Source organism: Perca fluviatilis, chromosome 9, assembly GCF_010015445.1.
Source record: "Perca fluviatilis chromosome 9, GENO_Pfluv_1.0, whole genome shotgun sequence".
In the NCBI taxonomy this organism is placed as follows: domain Eukaryota; kingdom Metazoa; phylum Chordata; class Actinopteri; order Perciformes; family Percidae; genus Perca; species Perca fluviatilis.
In genome coordinates, this window is record NC_053120.1 from 39,212,145 (window position 1) to 39,235,224 (window position 23,080).

The 23,080-nt window shown below is 41.6% G+C and overlaps 1 protein-coding gene across 2 annotated transcripts; it reads right to left on the reverse strand.

Annotated features, from left to right (window-relative positions):
* Nucleotides 1-384: 384 nt before the first annotated feature.
* Nucleotides 385-21,878, reverse strand: cc2d2a (coiled-coil and C2 domain containing 2A). Of its 2 annotated transcripts, XM_039810863.1 has the most exons (40): nucleotides 21,616-21,878; nucleotides 21,362-21,443; nucleotides 21,063-21,116; nucleotides 20,781-20,861; nucleotides 20,522-20,660; nucleotides 20,084-20,172; nucleotides 19,842-19,940; nucleotides 18,927-19,007; nucleotides 18,628-18,843; nucleotides 18,333-18,492; nucleotides 18,079-18,215; nucleotides 17,651-17,782; nucleotides 15,673-15,882; nucleotides 15,431-15,537; nucleotides 15,182-15,322; nucleotides 14,517-14,673; nucleotides 13,766-14,037; nucleotides 11,595-11,772; nucleotides 11,225-11,378; nucleotides 10,918-11,065; nucleotides 10,097-10,235; nucleotides 9,776-9,979; nucleotides 8,577-8,669; nucleotides 8,389-8,480; nucleotides 7,713-7,727; nucleotides 6,726-6,893; nucleotides 6,553-6,610; nucleotides 6,336-6,445; nucleotides 5,767-5,863; nucleotides 5,563-5,661; nucleotides 4,652-4,828; nucleotides 3,121-3,135; nucleotides 2,770-2,973; nucleotides 2,561-2,650; nucleotides 2,160-2,273; nucleotides 1,846-1,980; nucleotides 1,619-1,741; nucleotides 1,459-1,517; nucleotides 1,201-1,378; nucleotides 385-1,002 (listed from the first exon to the last, which is right to left on the reverse strand). In XM_039810863.1, the coding sequence occupies exons 3-40, from the start codon at nucleotides 21,066-21,068 to the stop codon at nucleotides 817-819; spliced, it is 4,863 nt and encodes a 1,620-aa protein (XP_039666797.1). In that variant the 5' UTR covers nucleotides 21,069-21,116; nucleotides 21,362-21,443; nucleotides 21,616-21,878; the 3' UTR covers nucleotides 385-816. The 2 variants fall into 2 exon arrangements, with proteins under 2 accessions (XP_039666797.1, XP_039666798.1); XM_039810864.1 differs by lacking the exons at nucleotides 3,121-3,135; nucleotides 7,713-7,727.
* Nucleotides 21,879-23,080: the final 1,202 nt, after the last annotated feature.

The following is a 23,080-nucleotide window of genomic DNA, read 5'->3' on the forward strand; positions in this document are numbered from 1 at the left end:
AATGATAGGCTTTACTGGCCTATAAGTAAGCTAGTCACTAAAGCCATCCACAGATACAGTTCTTCCTGAGGATTCACCGTGCCACTTGGATGTTGAACATCAAAACATGATTTATAAAATTATGCCAATGAATATTATTTTAATAGCTTAGTATTCTTGTCACTAAAAATGTATAATAAATGTATACAGGCTTTAGGCAGTCCTACAAGTCATTGTAGGCCCAGTCTAATATGCAACTTAATTTTATACAATGTATGTAGTAGGGGGTCCCTGCTCTGTCTCTCTTTCAGTTAAGGGGTCCCTGGCCTAAAAAACATTGAAGACCCCTGATTTATTTGCATTTTACACTCACTCACCACTGACTATACTGACGACCACACCCCACAACTTAATAAATCCTTTAATTTGGTTAATTAAGTATATTTTTGTAAAACTGTATTATGGTGCGTCTCCTATTTGTTGTGGCCAGGTCAAAACAATTATAAGGTTCAGAAAGGTAAGATTTAATACAAGGTCACTGGATTTAATGTACAGGTATCAAACTGGTAACTACCTATTCATTATATACATTAGATATACAATAGTGTGCAGTGTGTGAATAATGTAATTACATAAAGTTTTCTTTAATAAAAAAAAAGAAGCTAAAGCTCATTTATATACAGTACCAGTCAAAGGTTTGGACCTCTTTCTCATTGACTTGAATGGGAAAGCGGAGCTCAGCCAGTGCTTCTCTACCCGGGTGTGTATTGATTTTAACTGGTACTGTACAATAACAGTAAAGCCCAGCGATCCACAGTAAGATGAGTGTCTCTTGTTTCATGTACGCACCAGTGAGGCCAGGTACACCCACACAGACAGGACATTATTGGGGTAGGGGTGCACATACACGGCCAGGGCAAACTCCACATTTGATGCCTGAACGTTGTGAACTCCAGTGCTGTACACTGCCTCTATGATGGGCCGGATCTCAGAGAATGGCATATGCAGCGGGAATCCTGAAATCTAAAAGGAAAATAATAAAAATCTATTATTATTTATGATAGGAGTTAAATAATGTGACGCCATATGCATTATGCCAGCTGACATATCTTCCCAGAGCGGAGAAAATGATATCATTGAAATGATAGATTGATGACCAATGACATCATTCAACAACTCAGTCAAGTAAGTTTTTCCCAGGCGCTTCCATTTCAGACTTACATTGTTTTCTCCCAGCAGGTTCTGCAACTCGTGGCGGTGCCCCTCCGCCATGTCCTGCCCCCCGCTCAGCTCCAGTTTGGGCAGGAATTGTTTCAGGGTAGTGGTGCAGTAACGGTTCCAGCGGGTTGGGTGACGAGGGCGCCACTCCATGATCTTCTCCTTTAGGATCTTCTCAATTCTATAAAAGTGAGATGGTAAATGTTTCGTCTAGCGTATAATCGTAGCCTTACAAATCAACATGACACAGTGTTCACTTGCCTGTCCTGAAGCTCTGCTGCGGCTGCTTTGTCTGTGCCCCGATATACCAGCTCCTCTGGCTAAAGAGATTTAGATTTAGAAGAAAATGTCAAACAAATACCACTAAACATACAACAAGATTATAGATAAATATCACTTAGAACTCACTTAGAACACTTACTTGTACACTCGACAGCCCAGGGTGGGAGAAGGATCGGGAGAAAAACGGCTTCCACAAATTGGCTTTGGTGGTGTCAAAACTCACAGTCATTGGTGATGCATATTGTTGAATGTTGAACCACACCTGAATACAAATGGTGGCATTATTAAAATCATCAGCTGCAATCAAAGAATGAAAAGCCACATCATGAACTGCTAATTTCATAAAGTTGCTCCCTCTTCACTCACATTGTCAGCATTGACCAGACAACCAATGGTTTGCAGTGGGCAGAAGGTGTCATACTGTCCGTAGTACTGAGCACTGCTGGGATTCCAGATCAGGTAGCGGCTCTGCTCAAGGGTCAAGACATATGCTGTGGGTCCCTAAGAAAAAGAGAGATCAGAAAACTTTAAAACTGCTGCAGAAAGACTCCAAAGCTCTTCTTTATTTGTATACATATACACTATGTCTATACCAGAGAGATACTTTTCATCTTATTAACTAATGAACAAGTAAAAAAAAAAAAAAAAAGCATTGTTATTTACAAATGAGTGATACACACCTCTGGTATAGCAGTGCCAATTATAAGCCAGGCTTTCTTGCCCATAGACAGGAAGTAGTTGCACAACAGTACAGCATGTTCTTCTTCATCTCCTGCTAGGAGGGTGAGGAATTGCTAAAAACAAGAAGACAAGTTACCGTAAGATGGGCATTTCTTCCCCCTTTTTTAGGGTTTTCCCTTTAGTTAGAACAGCTGAAGAGAGACAGGAAACGGGGGAGAGAGAGAGGGGGGAGGGGGGACGACACGCAGCAAAGGGCCCCGGGTCGGACCCGAACCTGGGCAGTTGGCAAGGACTGAGTTAACATGGGGTGCACGCTCCACCAGGTGAGCTATATAGGCCGCCACAGATGGGCATTTCACCTCCTCTTCCAATCACAATCGCTCAGAGAGGGTTCACTCACATCACAGGTGCTCCACAGGTCACAGGCACCGGAAAACGAAACTCTGTCCGGCAGAGAAGGGATGAGCGAGACAAATCGGGCAACCAGGGCCTGTGTGAGGATAGAGTCAGACTGTGTCACTACAGGAAATCTGATCAAGTAAAAGCAACTGCTACTAAAGAAGATAAGAGTTTCCCCTTTTCTACATTCACTTCAATCTCGCGACTGACCGTGGTCTCTTGGGGGTTATCGGGGGACGCATCCAGTAACTCCTGTGGGGGGTTGAGTGGTCGAATGTAGCGTGTGATGAAGACGGTCTTCCCATTGAGATCTGTGACTGTGGTAATGCAGGGTCGGTCCGGGTAGCCCTGTGCTGCTTCCCTCTCGAACCTCTCTGAAGCCTGCAGTAAACGCTCATCCTCTTGGCTGTCAAACTGCATGAAAAGGTCAAAGGTTACAGCAGAGGAATACAGCTCAGCACTATGTACATGGATTAATATGACTTGAGAATGATGCGGTCATAGATGGGTGAGTTAGGTGAATAAAAAAAAAAATGGAAGAGTGTTTGACTGGAAGGTTACCTTCAATTCCTTTATCTAGCATATGTAGCAGAGCAAAAGCAAAAAAGTGGCACAAAAGGATAAAAAACAAAACTTTACATTACATTGATGCATAGCCACCTACTTCTAACAGCATGGAGAAGTATTGACATAGAAACTCAAATTAAAAGGAATGGATGTTGATAGGATCTGAACAGGGGTTAAAGTGGGCCGAAACGATCCGGATCAGTGTTCCGGCACCTTCGATTAATAAGTTAATTTATCTGATTGACACATCGTGTTTCCTGCTTGTTTAAAATAATGCAAAATATTAATTCCAGTGTTTCCCCTATTCACTCTCAGCAGCGCACCGCCGTGACTCCATGCACAAGGCAACTGTCTGTGGTGAGTTCACATGTCTGTAACAATAGCAGGACAGTTGCGTACTATCTAAACTGGTCAGGTGAACAGGTGAAGATCACATTGTCGGCAGCCTACCGGTTAAACAGGCTCGGTAGTGAAGGACACATAGCCGGGGGTTTTTTCCGAGCTAGACGGAGAACATTCGGATTAAACAGATCGGTGATGCTGCTCTGCCTTCACTGTTCTCCGTGAAGTTAGCTGGAAGTAAATGTAGCTCTGGTGTGTTTAATGTGGAGTGACTGCAGCAGCCTTTTAAAAGCTTGTCAGAAATGCAGTTAACACACCGGTCATAATTTTGTTTTCATAAAAATTCAACTCCTTGCTGTTTCTCCTGGTGTTCTCCATTACTGTTTTGGAAGAAGGAAATAACGAGAGTAACAAGTGAACTAGCTCAAGTGAATTTTTCTTGCTGTGCTGTGTAGTGGATACAGACTTTAAAGTGATAAGAAACTTTCAAGGACAATTCTGGCGCAAAATGAACCTAGGGGTTAATAAAACGTGTACCGAGTCGACCGTTCTCTCGACCAGAGAACCAGTTTAACGAGGAACGCCTTGTTTGAGCTATGTTATTGGTTACTGGTTGCACGGCGTTCGTCGTCGGACTGGTCATGACTGTTTACCCAAGATGGCGCCTGCTTGTACACGTGAACGCTCCGGTCTATATAATCTTTTTACAGTAATAAATTGTCTGTACACTTACAAAGTTCTCAATGCTTTGGTTTACATGTAGGGACCCTTATTATGCTACCGTTGAAGTGTGGTGCTATGTTGAGCCATGTTAGGGGTGTAGAAATAGCGATTTACCCTCTGCCCCCGAAGGCTAGCGCTAGAAGCTAATCACCGGTTTGCGCTAGCTTGTTTCAAGCTAGAGACACATTCGATTAGCATGAAAACACATCCCAGAGAACGGTCGACTCAGTACACATATGTTATTAACCCCAAGGTTAATTTTGCGCCGGAATTGTCCTAGTTACATTTAAGAATGGAAGCCTCGGATCTTAGGGGTCCCCCACCTGCCAGATCTCACTTTAACCCCTTGGATCTGAAGACCCATGAACTAAGAGAAACTAGCACACAGTGGTGCAGGCTGGGTACTAAAGAGCAAACAGGAGCCATCCTTGAGCTTGGCACTTAAACATACATGTCTTACCTTTTCTCTAACAGACTCTCCAGGCACCAGCTGGGGTTCAATGGTGATGAAGAGTGTGATGAATGCTCCTTCACTCAGGCTCCGCAAGGTATCGTAGGCACCATTAGTGCCATAGCTCCGCTCCTTACTGTAGCCCAGCAACACCGCCGGTGTGTGCACCTTGAATGTTCCATCAATCTATCAGATGGAATAAAAGGAAATGAGTCAGCAGTTCAGGTAGTCAGTGTGCTTATCTGAAACAAAGACTTAACAAAGAACATTTTTTGGTAACGGAATTGACTGTTTCTTTACTACAATCTATTTTGGCAATATTGCAGATAATGTATTGGGACAAGACAAGTACCTTAATTATAACTAGTAACAATATTTACAAAAATATTGTTAGCGGCTAGCAAGAAAGTCATAACACGAAAATGGTTTCAGAGATTCCAGAATCAAGAGATTTATTGTCATATGCACAGTAAAAACAAATTACACCGTGCAATGAAAAGCTTGCTTTGCCAGTCATCCTTACACACCGAATAAAAAAGAGAATAATACAATTAAGCTAAAAACAAACAATAAAATAGTTGTAATAAATAGTTTGAAAAGAGATAAAAAATAAAAATAAAGTGCATAAGACTGCTCTGTACGTGGTGTGAGTCCAGTGCAGTACAGATCAAATCTCCACCAAAGACTGACTGGATGCATATTGTTAGGAATGTTCTAAGTATTGAGAGATGAATGAAATTTTCGCTAATAAATACTGGCAAAACTTTAAGAAAAATAAAGTGTGTATATATATATATATATATATATATATATATATAAATATATATATATATTTATATATATAAATATATATATATATTTATATATATAAATATATATATAAATATATATAAAAAAGACCAGAGATCAGAGACTCTCACCCTGGACTGAGAATAAATGGTGCTGAAAGGAATCTTGACGGAGCCCAGCCAGTGCTTCTCTACCCGGGTGTGTATTGATTTTGCTCTGTCTTGATCCTTCTGTGGAGCAAAGGGTGTTACATTATGAGGCAAAGAAGAATTAATACAATTCAAGGAACATGTTCAGATATGATTGCTGTGAGCGAAATATAAAGGGTTACTCACCACTCCAGTTTCATAAACCACCTCATCAAATATGTTGATGAAGACTTCGTCTTTGACTGATTGTAAGACAGGAGCGCTGTAGTCCCCATTTGGGGCACTGTAGAGAAGAACAACAATATTACGTATTATCAATTTGTTTTGCGGAGGAGGGTCTGGCTAGTCAACACGGCATTCTGGGATGAGAGTAAAATGTTCTCTGGTTTATTGGCATTTCTTTAAACCAATCACAATCGTCTTGGGTGGTCGCTAAGCGCCGGACGGAGCCACGGTGCCTCTGCTAAATAGCCTCAGGAAGGAACTAGTTTTGGTGGAACGTGTACGTTCAAAAGTAGTTTTAGTCGTGCAACAGAAAACTCTGATTGGACAGATAGTCTAGCTAGCTGTCTGGATTTACCCTGCAGAGATCTGAGGAGCAGGTAACCATAGTCCTCAGAAATCCACCAGAGTTTAGAACGCCAACACAAAGAAAGAGGAAGGTGACGGACATCGGGCGAAAAGACTAACATCCGGCGGAATGTCCGGCGGCACTGGAACAATCCCGGAAGTGGAACGTCGTGGATATAGACTACCTGAACGGTAGCTGCAGCTCCTCGTTCCAGCAGGGGTTTGGTCCATCAGCTGTGGTCGTTTGAAGCACCGTGCGCTGGAAGGAGACCTCCACAAAGGGCCTCACTTGTACCTACATCACACCGATACAAAACACACACAAAACACAGACATAATATAGATTGCATGCCAATAAAAAAAATCTTGCTCCTAATCAGCTATAGAGGACAGTTACTGTACCTGGCTGAAGAGCCAATCACTGCCCTGGATGGCACTCTGAGACGACTGTCCTGGTTTACTGAAATAAACACGCATTGACACAAAAGTTTAGGTTTTTGTTACATGTCTAAAATGTGGCTTGCGTACTCTGTTCTAAACTATTCTGAATTTGACTGGGTGCACTCAACACTCACTTGGACTGGGGCCTGCGGATGGGGATGTCAAAGGCCCGGATGATGTTGATCAGCAGTTTGATGTCTCCATCAGTCAGATTCTGAGCAGTCACCTTCTTCCTCGCTTTCCTCTGAGGTTTCAGCGGCCGCTTGGGTTCAGCCAGCTTGAAAAGGTTCAGTCCCAGAATCCTGATTGTCACAACAAACAGCTGTTATTATTTAGTCAACAACCAACAAGGGACTGCTCATTTAAACCAACATCAGACTGCCTGCACATCATTTATCGAGAGATCACATTTTTCATTCAAGTGTGGGATACGATTATTACCACCAACAGTACTCAGTCCCTCCAGGTATCTGCGATTTTATGATCACAATACTAATTTAGCTGTTGAAAAATGGAACCGCTAAGGAGAAAAGGGTTTTATTCTGTTAATATTATTATGTATCTGTGTAGTAAGACCAGAAATATGTAGGATTAAATTGTGGCACAGGGGGCTACAAGGAAGACGATTGCTTCACTTGTTAGAACACAGCCGTTATACCTGCATATTATAGGCAAACTGCGCCTTGCAAAGTGTTTAAGCACGTAATATAATAATAATTAACAGTGTTATTTAGTGTGGAATAAATGCACTCAATGACCAGTGAGTCTTTCAGTATTCTTATAGCGAGCAAAGCTAGATCCACAACTTCCACATTAGTTCTGTAATAAATAAATTATAAATGATTACTGTACATAGCAAAATATGTTAGGCACACAATTGTAGAATTGTAACTTTATCAATCCCTGCAATTTTACAGCAAAAAAATAAATACATATAAACTTATTTTTTGAGGAAACACCCCAAACAAATCTAACTGTTTTGGTGAAATAAACTCAGCAAAATCCTAAAAGGACTGAATACTACACAAGGTCTATTGTCACTACTCTACTGGTACTCAGGGTTCAAACTAAATGGAGAGACAAAGACACAGATGGTGGGAGAAAAAGAAAGAAACTCATACCCTGGACCTGCACCACTGTAAAAAAAATAAAAATAAAAAAAATATAAAAAAGAAGAGAAGAAATATAACAGAAAAATGGAACAGAAAAGATTATATAACATTCACTTTCAATAATGAAAAGAAAATGTGCAAAGTAACACCCAACAGCATTATTGTCATTGGCAGCTGTACATTATTATCTATAAATCTGCACAAATGTCATCAAAGACTACAATTAATTTCACATTTTCCGTTATTATGTCCACATGTTTTGAAACCTGCTCTAAAACACCGCCTTGAGCAGTTCCAGGAGACAGTCATACTCAGCCAGGGGAATGTTGTGTTGCCTTCAAGATCAGATAGACCGAAGCAGCACCAGGCCAAGAAATGATTACATCAGCCTGTGATTTATACAGGTCTTGTTGCACTTTCTGATAGGTTGATTTGGATGCCGAGTTTAGGCACTGTTTGTAATTTTTTTAATTATTTTTGATAATGGGAATAAGCGTAGGATATACGGAAAGTATACATTACATGCATACATGCTTGAATTACTATTTTGTGACTGACAAGACAGAAAGAAAAATTACCGTAACATGCATGACACACACATGAAGAAAATGTCAGTTGTGAAAGATGGGAGTTGAAAGCGAGACAGAATATATGGTGAGTTAATAATGCCTGGGGAGGTATTTACCCGATGCTTGGTATCTCCTCTTCTACCACCAAGTCAGACAGAATGTAGTGATGCTTGGCAAGAAGAAATCTGTTGATGACCGATTCTCGGATCTGTGGAAAAAGCCACAATTATCCCCACCACTTAGCGTTCTTATGTGCCAACGACTGGGGTAATACATACATATTTACATTACTCGGGCTACTCACCTTCTGAAGGTATTTGGCTACTAAGGCTCGGTGTGAATCCAGATGTTCTTTAGTGTCAACCATCTCTCCTTCTTTCAGTCTCTTCTCATATTCCTGAAATCATTGTTTACCAAAAGAAGAAGAAAAAAAATAATTATGTTAATGCATCCTTATCTATATTTTTTTTGCAATAGACCTTTTTCCACGGCAGACATGTTGACATGTCATAGTAGGAAAAGCACAGGTGTATTCAAAACCATTAATGATGGCTGCATTCCACTTAAGCCTGGTTCAGACGGCAGGATAATTAGGCCGATTTTAGCTCCGATTCACTCCTCCCGACAATTTTAAGGATGCTACGATTATCGTAAAATAATCTGATCAGATATTCCTCCCGTGTGTGGTGTGTTAAGACTGCTCTCGTCTGCTCGGAAGGACGTCGGGAACGCTCCGATTTCAAATCGGGGATATTCCAACATGTTGGATTTATTTGGCCCGATTTCTCCTCGTGTGTGGTGTCCCCCGGGGACAAACGAGCACGCAGCCTGTGTAAAATAAATAAAGTCGATGGGCATAACTACATCCACAACTGCAGTCCACCAGAGTACATGGAAACGAATATATGAACGTGTATTTCAACGGTAATTAATCTGTGTAGTACGTAACGACATTTCTATGAGAAAATAACAACTCCCCTCCATATCATGATGAAGCTGAGTATAGTCCATGCTCGCGTTGTCTCCACTTCTTTGACCATCGCCTTTTCTTTTGATAACGTTTTTTTTCAGTTAAAAACAAACTACAAACTATTGCCACTGCATCCGCCATGATTGTTTACTCTGAAGTCGCGTTTGAGCTCGAGGGATTTTGCGAGATTTCCCGTCTGACCTGGGAATGCTCGTCAGTCAAATCGGTTCGTGTGTGATGTGTTGATTTTGCCGTGTGCTGCGCACCACACACTGTACAACCACACCTGTTAGACCCTGGATTTTTTATCGCCGTGTGTGGGGTCTCTCAGGATTGGAAAATCGGCGGTGTGAACCAGGCTTTAGGAGAGGCCCTGGTATTGTGCATGCTGACTCACTGGAATATCTTACTGGGACACTTGATGGAATTGAGCCATCGTTAATGTTATCAATTTCAGCTGTGCTTTCCTACTATGACAAGTCAACATATCTGCTGTAAAAAAGGTCTATATTGTAAATGTTTGAAAGGCTGACCTGGAACACCTTATCTGTGACCTCCCTCTCCAGAGAAGGAACACACTTGTAATTTCTAAACTCTGCAACTTCCTGGTTCCTGAGCGTGAGCAGGCGAAATCTTTTGGACCTCTCCAACTCTTCATCAGTCACAAAGTTAAACTCCTCCTGCAGCTGTTCTAGACGGAAGTACTCTGGAGCTGTTACCTCTCCACTAGTGGCCACCTGGTGAACCCCAGGTACAAAAAAGAGAAACCATGTTTTTTTTTAATCACAAAAATGTCCAGTAACCTGGATGCTCAGACCAGTTGTTTATGCAAAGCACTGTATTCTGATACGTACTTTTAGCAGCTGCATGATGGAGGCATTTTTTGGATCGTTGGGGTCCAGTCGTGACTGTGTGGCCCACTCTCCAATCTTCTTCATGTCATATAGTCCAGATGCCCCAATAAATTTAACAGCATCAAGACGGCTCAAGCCACTAAAAACACGAAGAAAGAAAGTGATTAATACTTCTAAAAAACAATTACCATAACCAAGGTATGAGGTTTAGGGACAGACTTTGCCGATTTTAGACCAGCTCTTTCTCTCTCTCAAGGTGAGGATTGTGAAGATCCAGGACTTAGCTAAAGAATCTGAACATTTACAACTTCTCAGTCCCTCCCCCCTTTCTGCTAAAGCACAAAACGGTCTCCTAAGACCCTCCCCCCACAAGAGAGAATGAATGCATGTGTATGAGCAGTGATTGACATGCAGTTAGTTAATTTGCATCAAAATTATTGAGCCATGATATTCATTTATGAGCTATGTTATCAGACAATAAGCAAACATGGGAATGTGTATGGCATGGCAAGTTGAATATGTTGTTCATTGTGACATTAATGTTGAGGGAATTATAAAAAACCTCCCCTGCTGCATAACCTTTGATGCAAAAAGAAAGTTTAACATGATTGATTACTTAAACAAGTTTCAAGTGTGAGCATGTTCCCAAGTTTATATCATGCTGACATAAACTGAAACCACTGGCTTCCACTAGATCCATGAATATAAACACATGTAGTCATGTTTGGCAAAAGGTTAGCTGTGATGTAAATCATATGGGATATGTAGTTAAGGGGCTAAAACATGCACAACCACCAGTACTGTCCTTTAAGTGACATTACCTGTGTATGCCGCCATGTTGTTGAGACACAGGTGGGGCGAGTGGTACATCGTCCTCCCCAGACCCCCAATAAACACGGCACGACAGCTTCCCAGAGGTCAGCAGGGTCTGTTTGTTACTGCCATCTGCCTCAAAGGAGAGGGGCACGTCTAACGAGGCATACAGAGAGGACGAGACACAGGGAGACAGGGACTGAGATCACTGAATAGTCCCTGTACATTCAAATATAGATGTTATCCTTGGAGTGGGAATGTATTTGTGGGTGACAGTGTTTCAGGTCTGAGCTTGCGTTAAATAAAGGCATTTACCACTTCCTACACCCTCATGGTCGAACATCACTCTCTGGTTGCTGCTAAACTCAAACTCCTCAAGAGAGACTCTGTGCACAACAACAGAGGGTTCTGGCACTGGAACAAACACTTGAGCCAGGAGGTAGCATGATGAGCCAATCTCCTCAAACACCTGAAACACACACAAACAAACACACACACACACACACACACACACACACACACACACACACACACACACACACACACACACACACACACACACACACACACACACACACACACACACACACTCAAATGAGAAATGAATACAGTTCATGGACTAATCTATCACCCAGATGTGTGGATTAGACAAAGTGGCAGCATGACAAATGTGTCTGTACTGTACCTGCAAATTGATGCTTTGGGGACAGTTAACTATCTTGAGATTGAAAATCTGGCCAAAGTGCACTCTGAAATCAGTGTTCAGGGAGCGGCTGTCTGTTCGGGAGACTTCTTTGTCATTATAAAGGATCTTGACGAAAAGAGAGCGCCTTGTAACATCCTCTCTTCGAGCTGTTTCAGGCCTACAACAGGGAGTAAACAAACCGGATGAAGAACGTCCACAATAGAGCTCAACAGTGTGGTTCCGAAAGTGAAAATGCCATTCATTTTCTCCATAAGGATTTTGATAATTAGTCTTAGTGTCTAAACCATCCAAGGTAGACTGACCACGAGCTACAAGATTGTGAAACAAAGGTTTATGCTGCTGTAGAAGCCACAAGTCTGTATGATATCAACCTTGTCTTAAGAAAAACATGTTTTATTTGCAATGCCATGGAGAAGTACTACACTACTCATAATACTAAGCGGAACAGCGACGTCTCTGATTGGTGGAGCTCGCTATTACCATGGAACTGTTTACTGAACCTGCGAACAGCTAGTGAGCTGAGCTGGTACCACTAAAGTCTATGATCATTAATGTACAGTCTTGTACATTTTTCTTTTTTTCAGTTTTTAAAATGTTTTTTTTTTTTTTTTTTTGCCAAATCAAATGTTTTATGGACACGATTCATCTCGTAGCTGGATGGCTTGGTTCCAGGCTTAAAACTCTTTATATAAGCATTTTCTAAAACATCGGGAAAATCACTTCCGGAACCAGAGCTGTTCAAAATGTAGGTGGTCACTGTTGAGCTTTATGCCACAGTGATGTAGTTCTTTTATTTCAGATGGAAATCATCTTACTTTTCTCAAAACAAGTGACAAATCTGCCAGTGGGTGAGATAAGAGGATACTACAGTATATTTCAACATGTTTAATAAAACTCTTGAAAGAAAATGAAACTGAATTGGAGTTAACACTAACCCTTTTTAAAGCTATTGTGCGTACTATCTGTCTCCCCCATGAGGAATTCTAAATAATGACAACAACACTGTCGGCGCATCCACATGATACAAGCCTTCCGTGATCGTGCACGCGCCCCCACCCCTCCTCCACACAGCTGCTAGTAGCCAAGAAGGACACGGAGGATTTTAAAAAACATGATGGACTCTTCAGAAGAGGTCATTATCTTCACAGTTTCTGCGAGCGAAAGTCACCAGACTAGGGCTGAAACGATTCCTCGAATAATTCGATTACAAAAAATCACAGAGTCGTATGGACGATGAAACTACACCAAACACAACAACTACCAAAAACAAAGACAAGAAAATACGTAGTGGTGACCACGATCTGATCTAAAGAGCTGACGTGTTCTCTCCCTCTCTCTCTCTCTCTCTGCGGAGAAACAGCTGATCAACGATCTAATAGCATAAGTGTAACAGAGCTGTGTGACATTATAATCAAATATATAAATGAAAATAGGTTGAGTGTAACTAATATTTACATATAGGCATATATACAGATCAGTGTCAGGTTAAAACTTGTAGTTCTGAAAGTTAAGTTGCACAACTTAATGTAATTCTTTAAAAACAATGTAATATGGCACTTAAATGCACTTAATATGTTTAGTTTTTTGAGAGATGATATTGTAAGCAATGTAGGCAATACAAATGTTGCTTTTTCTGAAAATTTAACCAAACTATTGTTAATTATTGCTCTAAAATAAAACAAAAGTATTTCTTATCCGATTACTAGATTAATCGATGGAATAATCGGTAGAATACTTGATTACTAAAATAATCGATAGCTCCAGCCCTAATAAATACCTCTGTTTTTTTGAGAAATAAAAGCCAAATGCTTGATCATTTTACAGCCACATCATTTTCGTTATGCATTATTTGTTTTGGTTGTTTAAAAACGCAAAAAAATAAAATATATCCGATTAATCGATCGATAAAGTGCGAGATTAATCAATTACAAAAAGAATCGATAGCTGCAGCCCTACACCAGATGACACAATCTTTTGAACATAGTCATACTGATAAATACAGAGAGAGTTATGTGGGGCTGATAGTCTTAATTAGCTTCAAAGCAAGTAATTTGGCAATGGCTTGAATGTAACGCACGTTTATTAATATCAAAAAGTTAAGCACTAAAGCTTTAAAGAGACCCAGACTTTCTCTGTGTTTCTGCTCATACCTGGGGCAGAGTTCACTGGCGGTGATGTTTCCAGAGGCAGACAGCTCAGGGATCAGGATGGATTCTCCTGGTTTCCTGCGTATCCTGGAGGCTTTCTCTCGGACCCGCTGCTCTATAGAGTCAAAGTCAGGCTTCTCTGGAGGCTCGGGCTTTGGGGGGCCTTCTTCAACGGGCCCTTCTGATTCGCTCACATCCTGGTCTTCATCTTCTTCTTCTGTCTCATCCTGTGCCTGGCCTTTCTTCTTCTTTTTTCTCTTTTTCTTTTTGGTTTTCTAAAAAAAGAAAACATAGGATGTGTGTGTGTTAATATTGTGTATATATTTTTTCACACAAGGTCCAAGAATGTCTTGATTTCAAAGCAGAATTTGAACTTCATTTATTTATTATTCTTTATGCGAGACATATATTATTTGTAAGATTTTGCTTGTACAGCAACATGTTCAAGAACATCTGGCTAAGCTAAGGGACATAAATATTAAATAGGTAGGACTATAGCCTGACTAAAACTAGATTATCGAGGCCGAAATCGATATTTGTTCAAAAAATCTCTTAACTATAAATATCGGCTGATGGAATTTTTTAAATATAAAAACATAACATAAGCAAACAAACTTCATACAGATCCCTTAAATTTCTTTTGATAGAAAACTATGTTTCTAAATTATTTTAAACCTACTTTGGCGACACAGTACTGATATATTTGCAGTAAGCTAATAAAAAGCTGAGTTATCAGTGTGACTGTAATAAGTACCGGTTTCCTTCTACAGAGCTTCCACTCCTGCAGCTGTTTCTTATACTCTGCAAACTTTTTCTGGTAATCCTCCTCGATCTCGGCCTCCAATTCCACAACCTCTGCCAAGATTTCATCTTCGTACTCTCGCTCATCTGACGTCCGGTCCACATTTTCTCTGGAGCAAAGTTGAAAAAAACAAAGAAAAACACAGCACATTAATATAAAACAGAACAAGCATCTGTACACTAAATGAGAAAATACACACATCATCCAGCAAGCATTTGTTCGGGGTAGAAGTCAATGTGTAATCAGAGCATTTTTATTATAGTTCTATGGAGCAGCATCAGCAAATGTTCAATTTAATTAAATTTGAATTTATACGGTTTATTGAAATTACAATTTATACTCTACAAATCACTACACACTGGCCTGAAATACACACAGTCATGCTCAAGACCTATTCATGCACAAATGGAGAAGGTGTGTGCGCCCTGAGCGGTTGGGGGGGGGGTACGGTGAACTGGCATGTCTCCAGCTACCAATCCACACTCTTTACTTTGGTCCGTACTGGGACTTGAACCAGTGACCCTCCGATTCCCAACCCAAGTCCCTACGGACTGAGCGAATGCCACCCTCTAATTATCACAGACATGGGCCAATTGTCTAACTACAGAAAGATTTACCTTCTGAGCGAGAGCTTATAGGGCGTGTTGGTAAACTTCTGAAAGTCTCTCAGGGCCTTGAGCTCCTTCCACACTTTAACTATGTGCTTCAGCAGAGTCCTGTCTTTCTCCTGCTCACTGTCTCGCAGCTGCCGAGTGTTCCTGTGATATTCAGGGGGAAAACATACATCGTGTATATTGCTTGTCAAGACTCTTTCTGTCTTTCTAGACTGAACAGAACTTGGAATGAACACAATCTGGGGAACTCACCTAACCTCCAGACTGTACTCCGATATCCTCCGCTGCATGGCTTGAGTAAGGCTCTCCCCACCATGGATCTCAAGTATATTCCGCAATGCACTCCTTAATCCATTCAACTACAGCACACAGGAAACACAAAATGTATGTATGTGGCTTATTTGATTCAAGAGATTTCTAGATGTATCCAGGAATGTAAGAAAAGTTTTGCAGAGTCGTCTTGACAGCTTTACTATTCAGCTGAAGGAGTTTACCTTGTCAGTAAAGTGTCCTGTGAGATTATTGTGCTGCCTGGTGAGGTACTGATCATACAGCTGAGCCAGACGAGCCCCCAGCACATGTTCGCGACTGAAGAGTGGGTGATGGGAGAAGATCAGCCCAGAGACATCCACATCAAGCTGGTAGTCTCCCTCGGGGTCCGCTGCACCAGCAATGTACAGATTTGCATACTTGGACTTCACCGCCTGGGGGATAGAACAACATCATTCGTCATGCAATATTCTGGAAAATAATAATCCCAATGAAATATACGCAGTGCTTGTGTTTAGCTTGAGTGCATCTAAGTATGTGTGCAACCTTAAAAGAAGCATGAAATAGTTGGCAAGATTGATTGAGCACCATCAGGGAGCGCTGTAATGAAACAACATGCATGACAAAAATGTAAAATAAACACTCAATTGAACTACAATGGATGTTTTCCAGATGATCAAATATTGCAGCTGTGCTTATCTCCAGAGTGAGAAACAAAACATGAGAATGTGAAAACAAGAGTTCTTTGGGGGTTTCCCATTCAAGACACACCCAACCAGAACCAGATCTCAACACTGTTTTGGATCTTTTTTTTCAGGGTTTCCATTTTTGTCATATTTTGCCTCGGTGGTCTGCAATGTCATTGCAACATTTGAGATCAATGAATTTAGGAGTGTGAATAAGGTCTAAAATTAGCTGATTCCAATAACGATGCAGACGGACAACATTACATACAGTAATTTGTCATTCAGCTGTAAAAAGAAGGGAACCTATGTGAGATGTTCTGTTCATTGACAACAGTTCAACGTTGAACACCATAGTTCCCTCCGGGCTCGTCACAAAGCTCAAGGACCTGGGATTAAACACCTTACTGTGCATGTGGATCCTTGACTCCCTGACAGGCAGACCAAAGGTGGTGAGGGTGGACAGACACACCTCTTCCACCCTCATCCTTAACAGCGGAGCACCCCAGGGCTGTGTTTTGAGCCCGCTGCTGTACTCTCTGTACTAACACAACTGTGTAGCCACTTTCAACAACCATCCAACACCATCATCAAGTTTGCTTGCGACACAGCTGTGATGGGCCTGATCACAGACAACAATGAAAAGGACTACCTTTAAGAAGTAAAGGACCTGACCCGCTGCTGTCAGGCCAACAACCTATTCGTGAATGTCTGAAAGACTAAAAGAGATTATAGTGGAGTTCGGGAAGAAGCAGGGAATGAAACCACGAACCCCTTAATATTAACGGGTCCTCAGTGGAGAAGTGCACTGCAAATCTTCAAGTACCTTGGTGGCTATATCACCAAAGGCCTGATCTGGGCACTGCATACTGACTCAGTGGTGAGAAAGGCAAGGGAGAGGCTGTTTCACCTCAGACGCCTGAGGAAATGTTGGTATCCACTCAAATACTGAGGAATTTCTACTCCTGCATCATCTAGAGCGCCCTGATGGGGAATATAGTGGAAAGGACTGCAAGGCCCTGCAGAGAGTGGTTTGTTCGGCTGAACACACAATAGGCGCTGCTCTATCCTGCCTAAATATAATTTAATTTGTAATTTTTACACCAGACGTTGCAAGAAAAAGGCTAGGAGAATCATTAAAGATCCAAACCATCCTTTTCTTTATTTGGAGGTCGGGTATAAGCGGATACACCAGGCCAGCACTGACAGCACATCCTGTGTTTCTTTAAATGCCCAGTTGGGAGTTTTGATGTAGCTGTATATTGTCTGCAGAGATGATATCACAGATGTGTCAGCCTCCACCTCTGCTCTATACCCTGATAAAAAAAACTCCCCCCCCTCCCCATTCCTTTGTACCAAATGCCAAACTGCCCTTCTGCTTCTTCTTTTTTTAATGGCAAAAGGGTTAGAGAAGACCTAAGCCTGAGGGTGCCACAACACTTTAATTTTATGATTGTGCATGGTGCTTTAGATGTGGCAAATGAATGGAGTGAATGAAGTGAGAATGGGTGTTTCTGACCTTCCTGTACACAGTCTGCAGTGCAGGATCCAGGTCCTCCTCCATGTGGAAGAGAGGGGGTCTGGTGGAGGATTCCTTTATGGGGTCAGGCAGAACCATGATTCTGCCGTCATCTCCAAACCACTTCTTTCCCTAAATAAAGAGTTAAAAATATATATATTTAGGGTGCTTGGGTAGCTCACCTGGTCAAGCACAAGCCCATATAAAGAGGCTTAGTCCTTGACGCAGCAGCAGCGGGTTCTCCGACCTGCTGCATGTCATTCCCCCCCTCTTTCCTCTTTCGAGTCTAAGCTGTCCTGTTGGAAATAAAGTCCTAAAATGGCCAAAAATAATCTTACATTTTTATATATATATATATTATTAATAATAATTCATGGATGCAGGGCCAGCGACACTGTTGAACTGTCTAGCATGTTGGTTAAAATTACCTCCTCCATTTTCAAAATACGGTTCTCCAGAATGTTCTCATTGGTCAGGGATATAGGAGGCCTCTCCCCTACATACAGACCCTCGTCCTCCAGATAACGAGGCTTCATGTTTTCAGGCAGTTTAATGGTAGTTGGGACTGTGACAATGATAGAGAGAATGCAGTTAAAACATTTTAAAGATAGTTAATATCCTCAACAGAGTATTTGAAAGCTGTGTGTGTTTATCGAGGGGGATTTTGTACATGAAAGAATACCTGTTCGAAAACTTGGCGTGAAGAGGAGCTCACTCTCTTGCTGAATACGTTTTCGGTACCCAACATACTCTGCTTTCTTTACTTCCAGGAAGTCCCTTGACGATTGTTCAATGAAGAATAAATCCTCCTCTTCATCCCGCACAAGAGGAGCCGCTTCACTCTAAAGAACGATGAAGAATATAAGGCGAGAATATGAGGAATCCACTCGCTCTTATTCAACTGCAGCTACAGAACAGGTGGAAATAATCATGATACACACGGATCATTTCTTACAATATCATTGTCGGTGTCTTACCTGGTCTTCATTTTCATCTTGATTATCTTCATCTACTTCAGCAGCTTCCTGCTCTTCAACAACACCTCCTCCTTCTTCATCACTGTCCTTCTCAGTTGTTTTTTTCTGTTTTTCTCTTTTCTTGCTCTTCTTCTCAGTCCCATCTTGTGGCTCCAGGTCAAAGTTGAGCGTAAAGAAATTGTATGCCTCTTCAGCAGTGGGTAGGCCTTTTTCTGTCTGTATTTGCAAATAATGATTAAATACATACAACACAAATAATTTGTTCCTTAAAATGATTGCAATCTTGTCTCCAGCCTTACTCGTCTGGCTGCTTCTCGGAACGTGATCCTGGTCCTGAGGGCCAGAGGGTCATCATGTCTTCCAGCTCTGTCCGGATCTATCTGTAAAACACTGGGAGTAAGGCTGCGTTCACACTGCCTGCGTCGGCCTAACGGTCCGGCAAAAACGCAGATATTTTCATTCATTTTGATTGGTGGTAGTGCGTTTGGGCTGCAGCGGGGGGTTGCCGCAGGGGGGGGGGACACTCAAAAAAACACAGTGGGTGGCCGGGTTGGCTCAGTGGGTAGAGCAGGCGCACATATACTCAGAGGCTTATGCCTCGACGCAGAGGTCCAGGGTTCGAGTCTGACCTGAGACAATTTCCTGCAAGTCTTCCCCCTCTCTCTCCCCTTTCTCACCTAGCTGTCCTATCAATTAAAGGCGAAAAAAGACCCCAAATAAATAAATAACGCAGCGGGCCTGCAGCGAAAAGTTGAGACCGATTCAATTTTTGGAGAAACGCAACCCCAGGTCACGCTGCGGTGGCCAGTCATGTAGCCCGCAATCAGACTTGAAGTCAGTGTGTTTCGAGCTATGGTTTGAGGAGGTGTGAGAATCCCATACAGTGAACAGGAAACATCACTGCCACAAGAACGTTTTTAAACAGTATTAGGGTAAAAAACGAAACACAAGCCCTGAACTGCCAGGGAGTTTCCTCGCTTGTCTCTTTTCTTTCTCTCTCTCCCCCTGTGAGTGCAGTCGGAAACGTCAAAATCTATCAACGATCTGAAAGAAAACAGTAATTGTGAAATATAAAGTCTACTTGTGCTTTGTTGGGAGGTTTAAGAACACAACAGGTTTCATTGACAATCCCCCCCCGCACCACCCTGCGGCAAATCGCCGGATCACTTTTGTTGGTATTAATGCCCACTTAAACGTCCACTCATCATTCCAACCTTGTCAAACCTTGTCACAGTGTCTCTGTCTCTGAGGCTCTGCAGGCGACTGGCTGGCTCGAGAGAGGCCTCCTGCTGCTGAAGGCTCTCACCTTTAGACTGGAACACAAGAGGCCATTCTAATAAATACATGTTTTTGCAAAACAGGCTATATTTATATATTATATATCACTATCACTATATTTAGTAATCATATTCAAATACAAGCTAGTTTGTGCACACAAAAAAGACTTTAGGTTTACTCTGGCTGCTTTCAGTCTCTCTTCCAGGCGCCGTGTCACAAAGCTGTCTAAATGCTGAGAGTCGGCAGAATGCTGCATTCCTGAGAGACCTAGAACATAAAGCACACCATGAAACAATAATTACTGTACATTAATTACACAGTAATTGTATTATTACTGACACCGACAATCTCATATCCAATGCTGGCACTGACTGCTTGGATAGGATATTGTCATTTTTATAGTCACTTAACTTGGGAAAGGTGTTGTTTAGGTTTATTTCAAGAAGTTTAGGTCATTTTGTGAAATGAAAAAAAGTGCTTATATGCTGCATAATAAGGTCATAAAGTACTGTTTTGGCACTGCTACTAGTATTTTTTTAAATGATATCCAGCCCTAAACAGCCAAAAGGCATACAGGGGGAGAGGAGGCAAGTTTAGAGAGAAGATGGACACTAACCTCTCTGAGAACCAGTCGGAGGTCTTGACAAAACCCCTGAGTCGCCTGCCCTGTCAGATGATCCCTCATCTTCACTATGGTGCTGAATGGTGGAGATCTCCTCCACATGGGACTCCTGGGTTGAAGACTGGTCAAGCAGCTAACATATGCCAAGAGATGAAAAATGTATACATATACTGTCCTATATAGCTTGTACTAAGTGGGTTTTATGAAACAGGCATTAATGCAATTAAAGAATGGGTGCAAGAGGTAAATGTACCCTTTTCTTCCGCCTCTGTCTCTGAGCCCTTAACGTGCGTTTCAGTGTCTCTCCTGGATCTTCCTCACTGCTTTGAAGTTCCTGTTGCAACACAGCAACAATGATAAAAAGCAACAGCAAGACTGCATATGCAAACTGTAATTCTATCCACACTGCTTTTTAGCACAGCTGGGAAAGGGTGTATTGGCAGAGGCAAGAGTGAAGGAGGTTGGTGTTGAGCAGCCAGCAGCACACACAGGAGGGGAACTAGAGCCTACAGGCTAAGCTATAAAACACACCAACCTTCATTGTAGTTTGCAGTTTCTCCTCACTCAATTTGGTCGACGGAACCAGAGCCTATCAAGTATAATTAGATTTACTAAAGCGTTAGCAGCTCTTCTATCTGTGTTCCTGACTTTGAGTGGGTACAAAGTGAGACACTCCTCTAGCTCATGTTGAGTCTTGTTAGGGAGGGCTCCTATTCAGTTTGTGCTGGATGCTGGATTAACTCTATACTGCTATTGTCAGTCCACAGAAACAACGCAAAATATAATGTTCATCAGTAATAATATTAATTTAGGACATAACGTGTATACGTTTACCTGAGTGTCGTCCTCATTTTTATTTTTTACCAAAGTGTCTTGCAAAGCACGTCGTTTCTTCTGCAGTTTCTCTCGAAAGTCACTAAAACAGAAATAAAGCCAGACGTTTTAAAACAAAGCTAACATTAGCTTAGATAGCTAAACGTGGCATGTAGCTAGCTATAATAGCGCTAACGTTAACGTAAGCCGATGAAAGTGGTAATTGCAGAAACCAATGAGGAACAACTAATGTAGCTAAGGTTAACTAACGTTACCTTGAGGAGGCCAGGGCGGCGAGGATAGCTCTCTTTACAATAAAGAAAGTAACGTTGCAGAAAGTCAGGTCAGGACTGTGGTCACTGTTGTTGTAGTCTAAGCTAAAGTTAGTCTGTATTACAACCGGCTAACAAAGACTGTATGCGGTTTACTTTCTACAGTGTATGCATCCCTCGGTTTTCCGAGCGAGCGCCGTTTTTGCTGCCCGTTATATTATACATCCATGTCGCTGCCTAGTAACGAGATAAACTACTCCCGCCGATCACCGGAAGTCCCGCCCTACTATGCTTTGATTGGATAGTACTGACGCGTGTTTGTGATTGGATGCTAGCTTCACCGGTTTTTCTGTCGGCTGGTCATTCATGATCAGTGACTGTAAATATAAAATGTTTTTATACAGTCTATGGTTATGATTCATAACCATATTGGATATTCAATGAACAACAAACGTTTAAAGAACTGTGAGAAGAGTTATTTTATCTAGGGAAAAGGCCGAAATAAAGACCGACTACAAGGGGCACTCTGGGCCACACCATCATAGAAGAGATGATTCTTGGTAAAAAGTGAAGAGCAACTGTACAATGCATGGGATACATGACATCATCCATTTTTTTCATTATGTAAAGAGGGAAAACATTATCATTATCAATTATTATTATTATATTAAAAAGGTGCAGTTATTTTACTCTCTCTCTCTCTGTCTACCCAGTCCAGGATAGGATCATGGCTCTTTCCCAGTGGCCAGGTCTGCCCGTTGTAGATGATGCTCTGCTTTCACCGGCCTCTGAACATCTTCAATCTGGAGTTTAAAGGTCCCATGACATGGTGCTCTTTTGATGCTTTTATATAGATCTTAGTGGTCCCCTAATACTGTATCTGAGGTCTCTTTTATATAGACCTTAGTGGTCCCCTAATACTGTATCTGAAGTCTCTTTTATATAGACCTTAGTGGTCCCCTAATACTGTATCTGAAGTCTCTTTTATGTAGATCTTAGTGGTCGGTCCCTAATACTATAAGGTCTCTTTTATATAGACCTTAGTGGTCCCCTAATACTGTATCTGAAGTGTCTTTTATATAGACCTTAGTGGTCCCCTAATACTGTATGTGAAGTCTCTTTTATATAGGCCTTAGTGGTCCCCTAATACTGTATCTGAAGTCTCTTTTATATAGACCTTAGTGGTCCCCTAATACTGTATCTGAAGTCTCTTTTATATAGACCTTAGTGGTCCCCTAATACTGTATCTGAAGTCTCTTTTATATAGGCCTTAGTGGTCCCCTAATACTGCATCTGAAGTCTCTTTTATATAGACCTTAGTGGTCCCCTAATACTGTATCTGAAGTGTCTTTTATATAGACCTTAGTGGTCCCCTAATACTGTATCTGAAGTCTCTTTTATATAGACCTTAGTGGTCCCCTAATACTGTATCTGAAGTCTCTTTCAGCCTTGGTGCAGAATTACAGCC

Coding starts and splice junctions, on each gene's coding strand:
- cc2d2a (XM_039810863.1), bottom strand. Junction 14,038..14,516: donor AGCTCTGTAGAAGGAAACCG/GTACTTATTACA, acceptor TTCTTTTTTTAG/AAAACCAAAAAGAAAAAGAG. Junction 8,670..9,775: donor TCACAGATAAGGTGTTCCAG/GTCAGCCTTTCA, acceptor CAATGATTTCAG/GAATATGAGAAGAGACTGAA.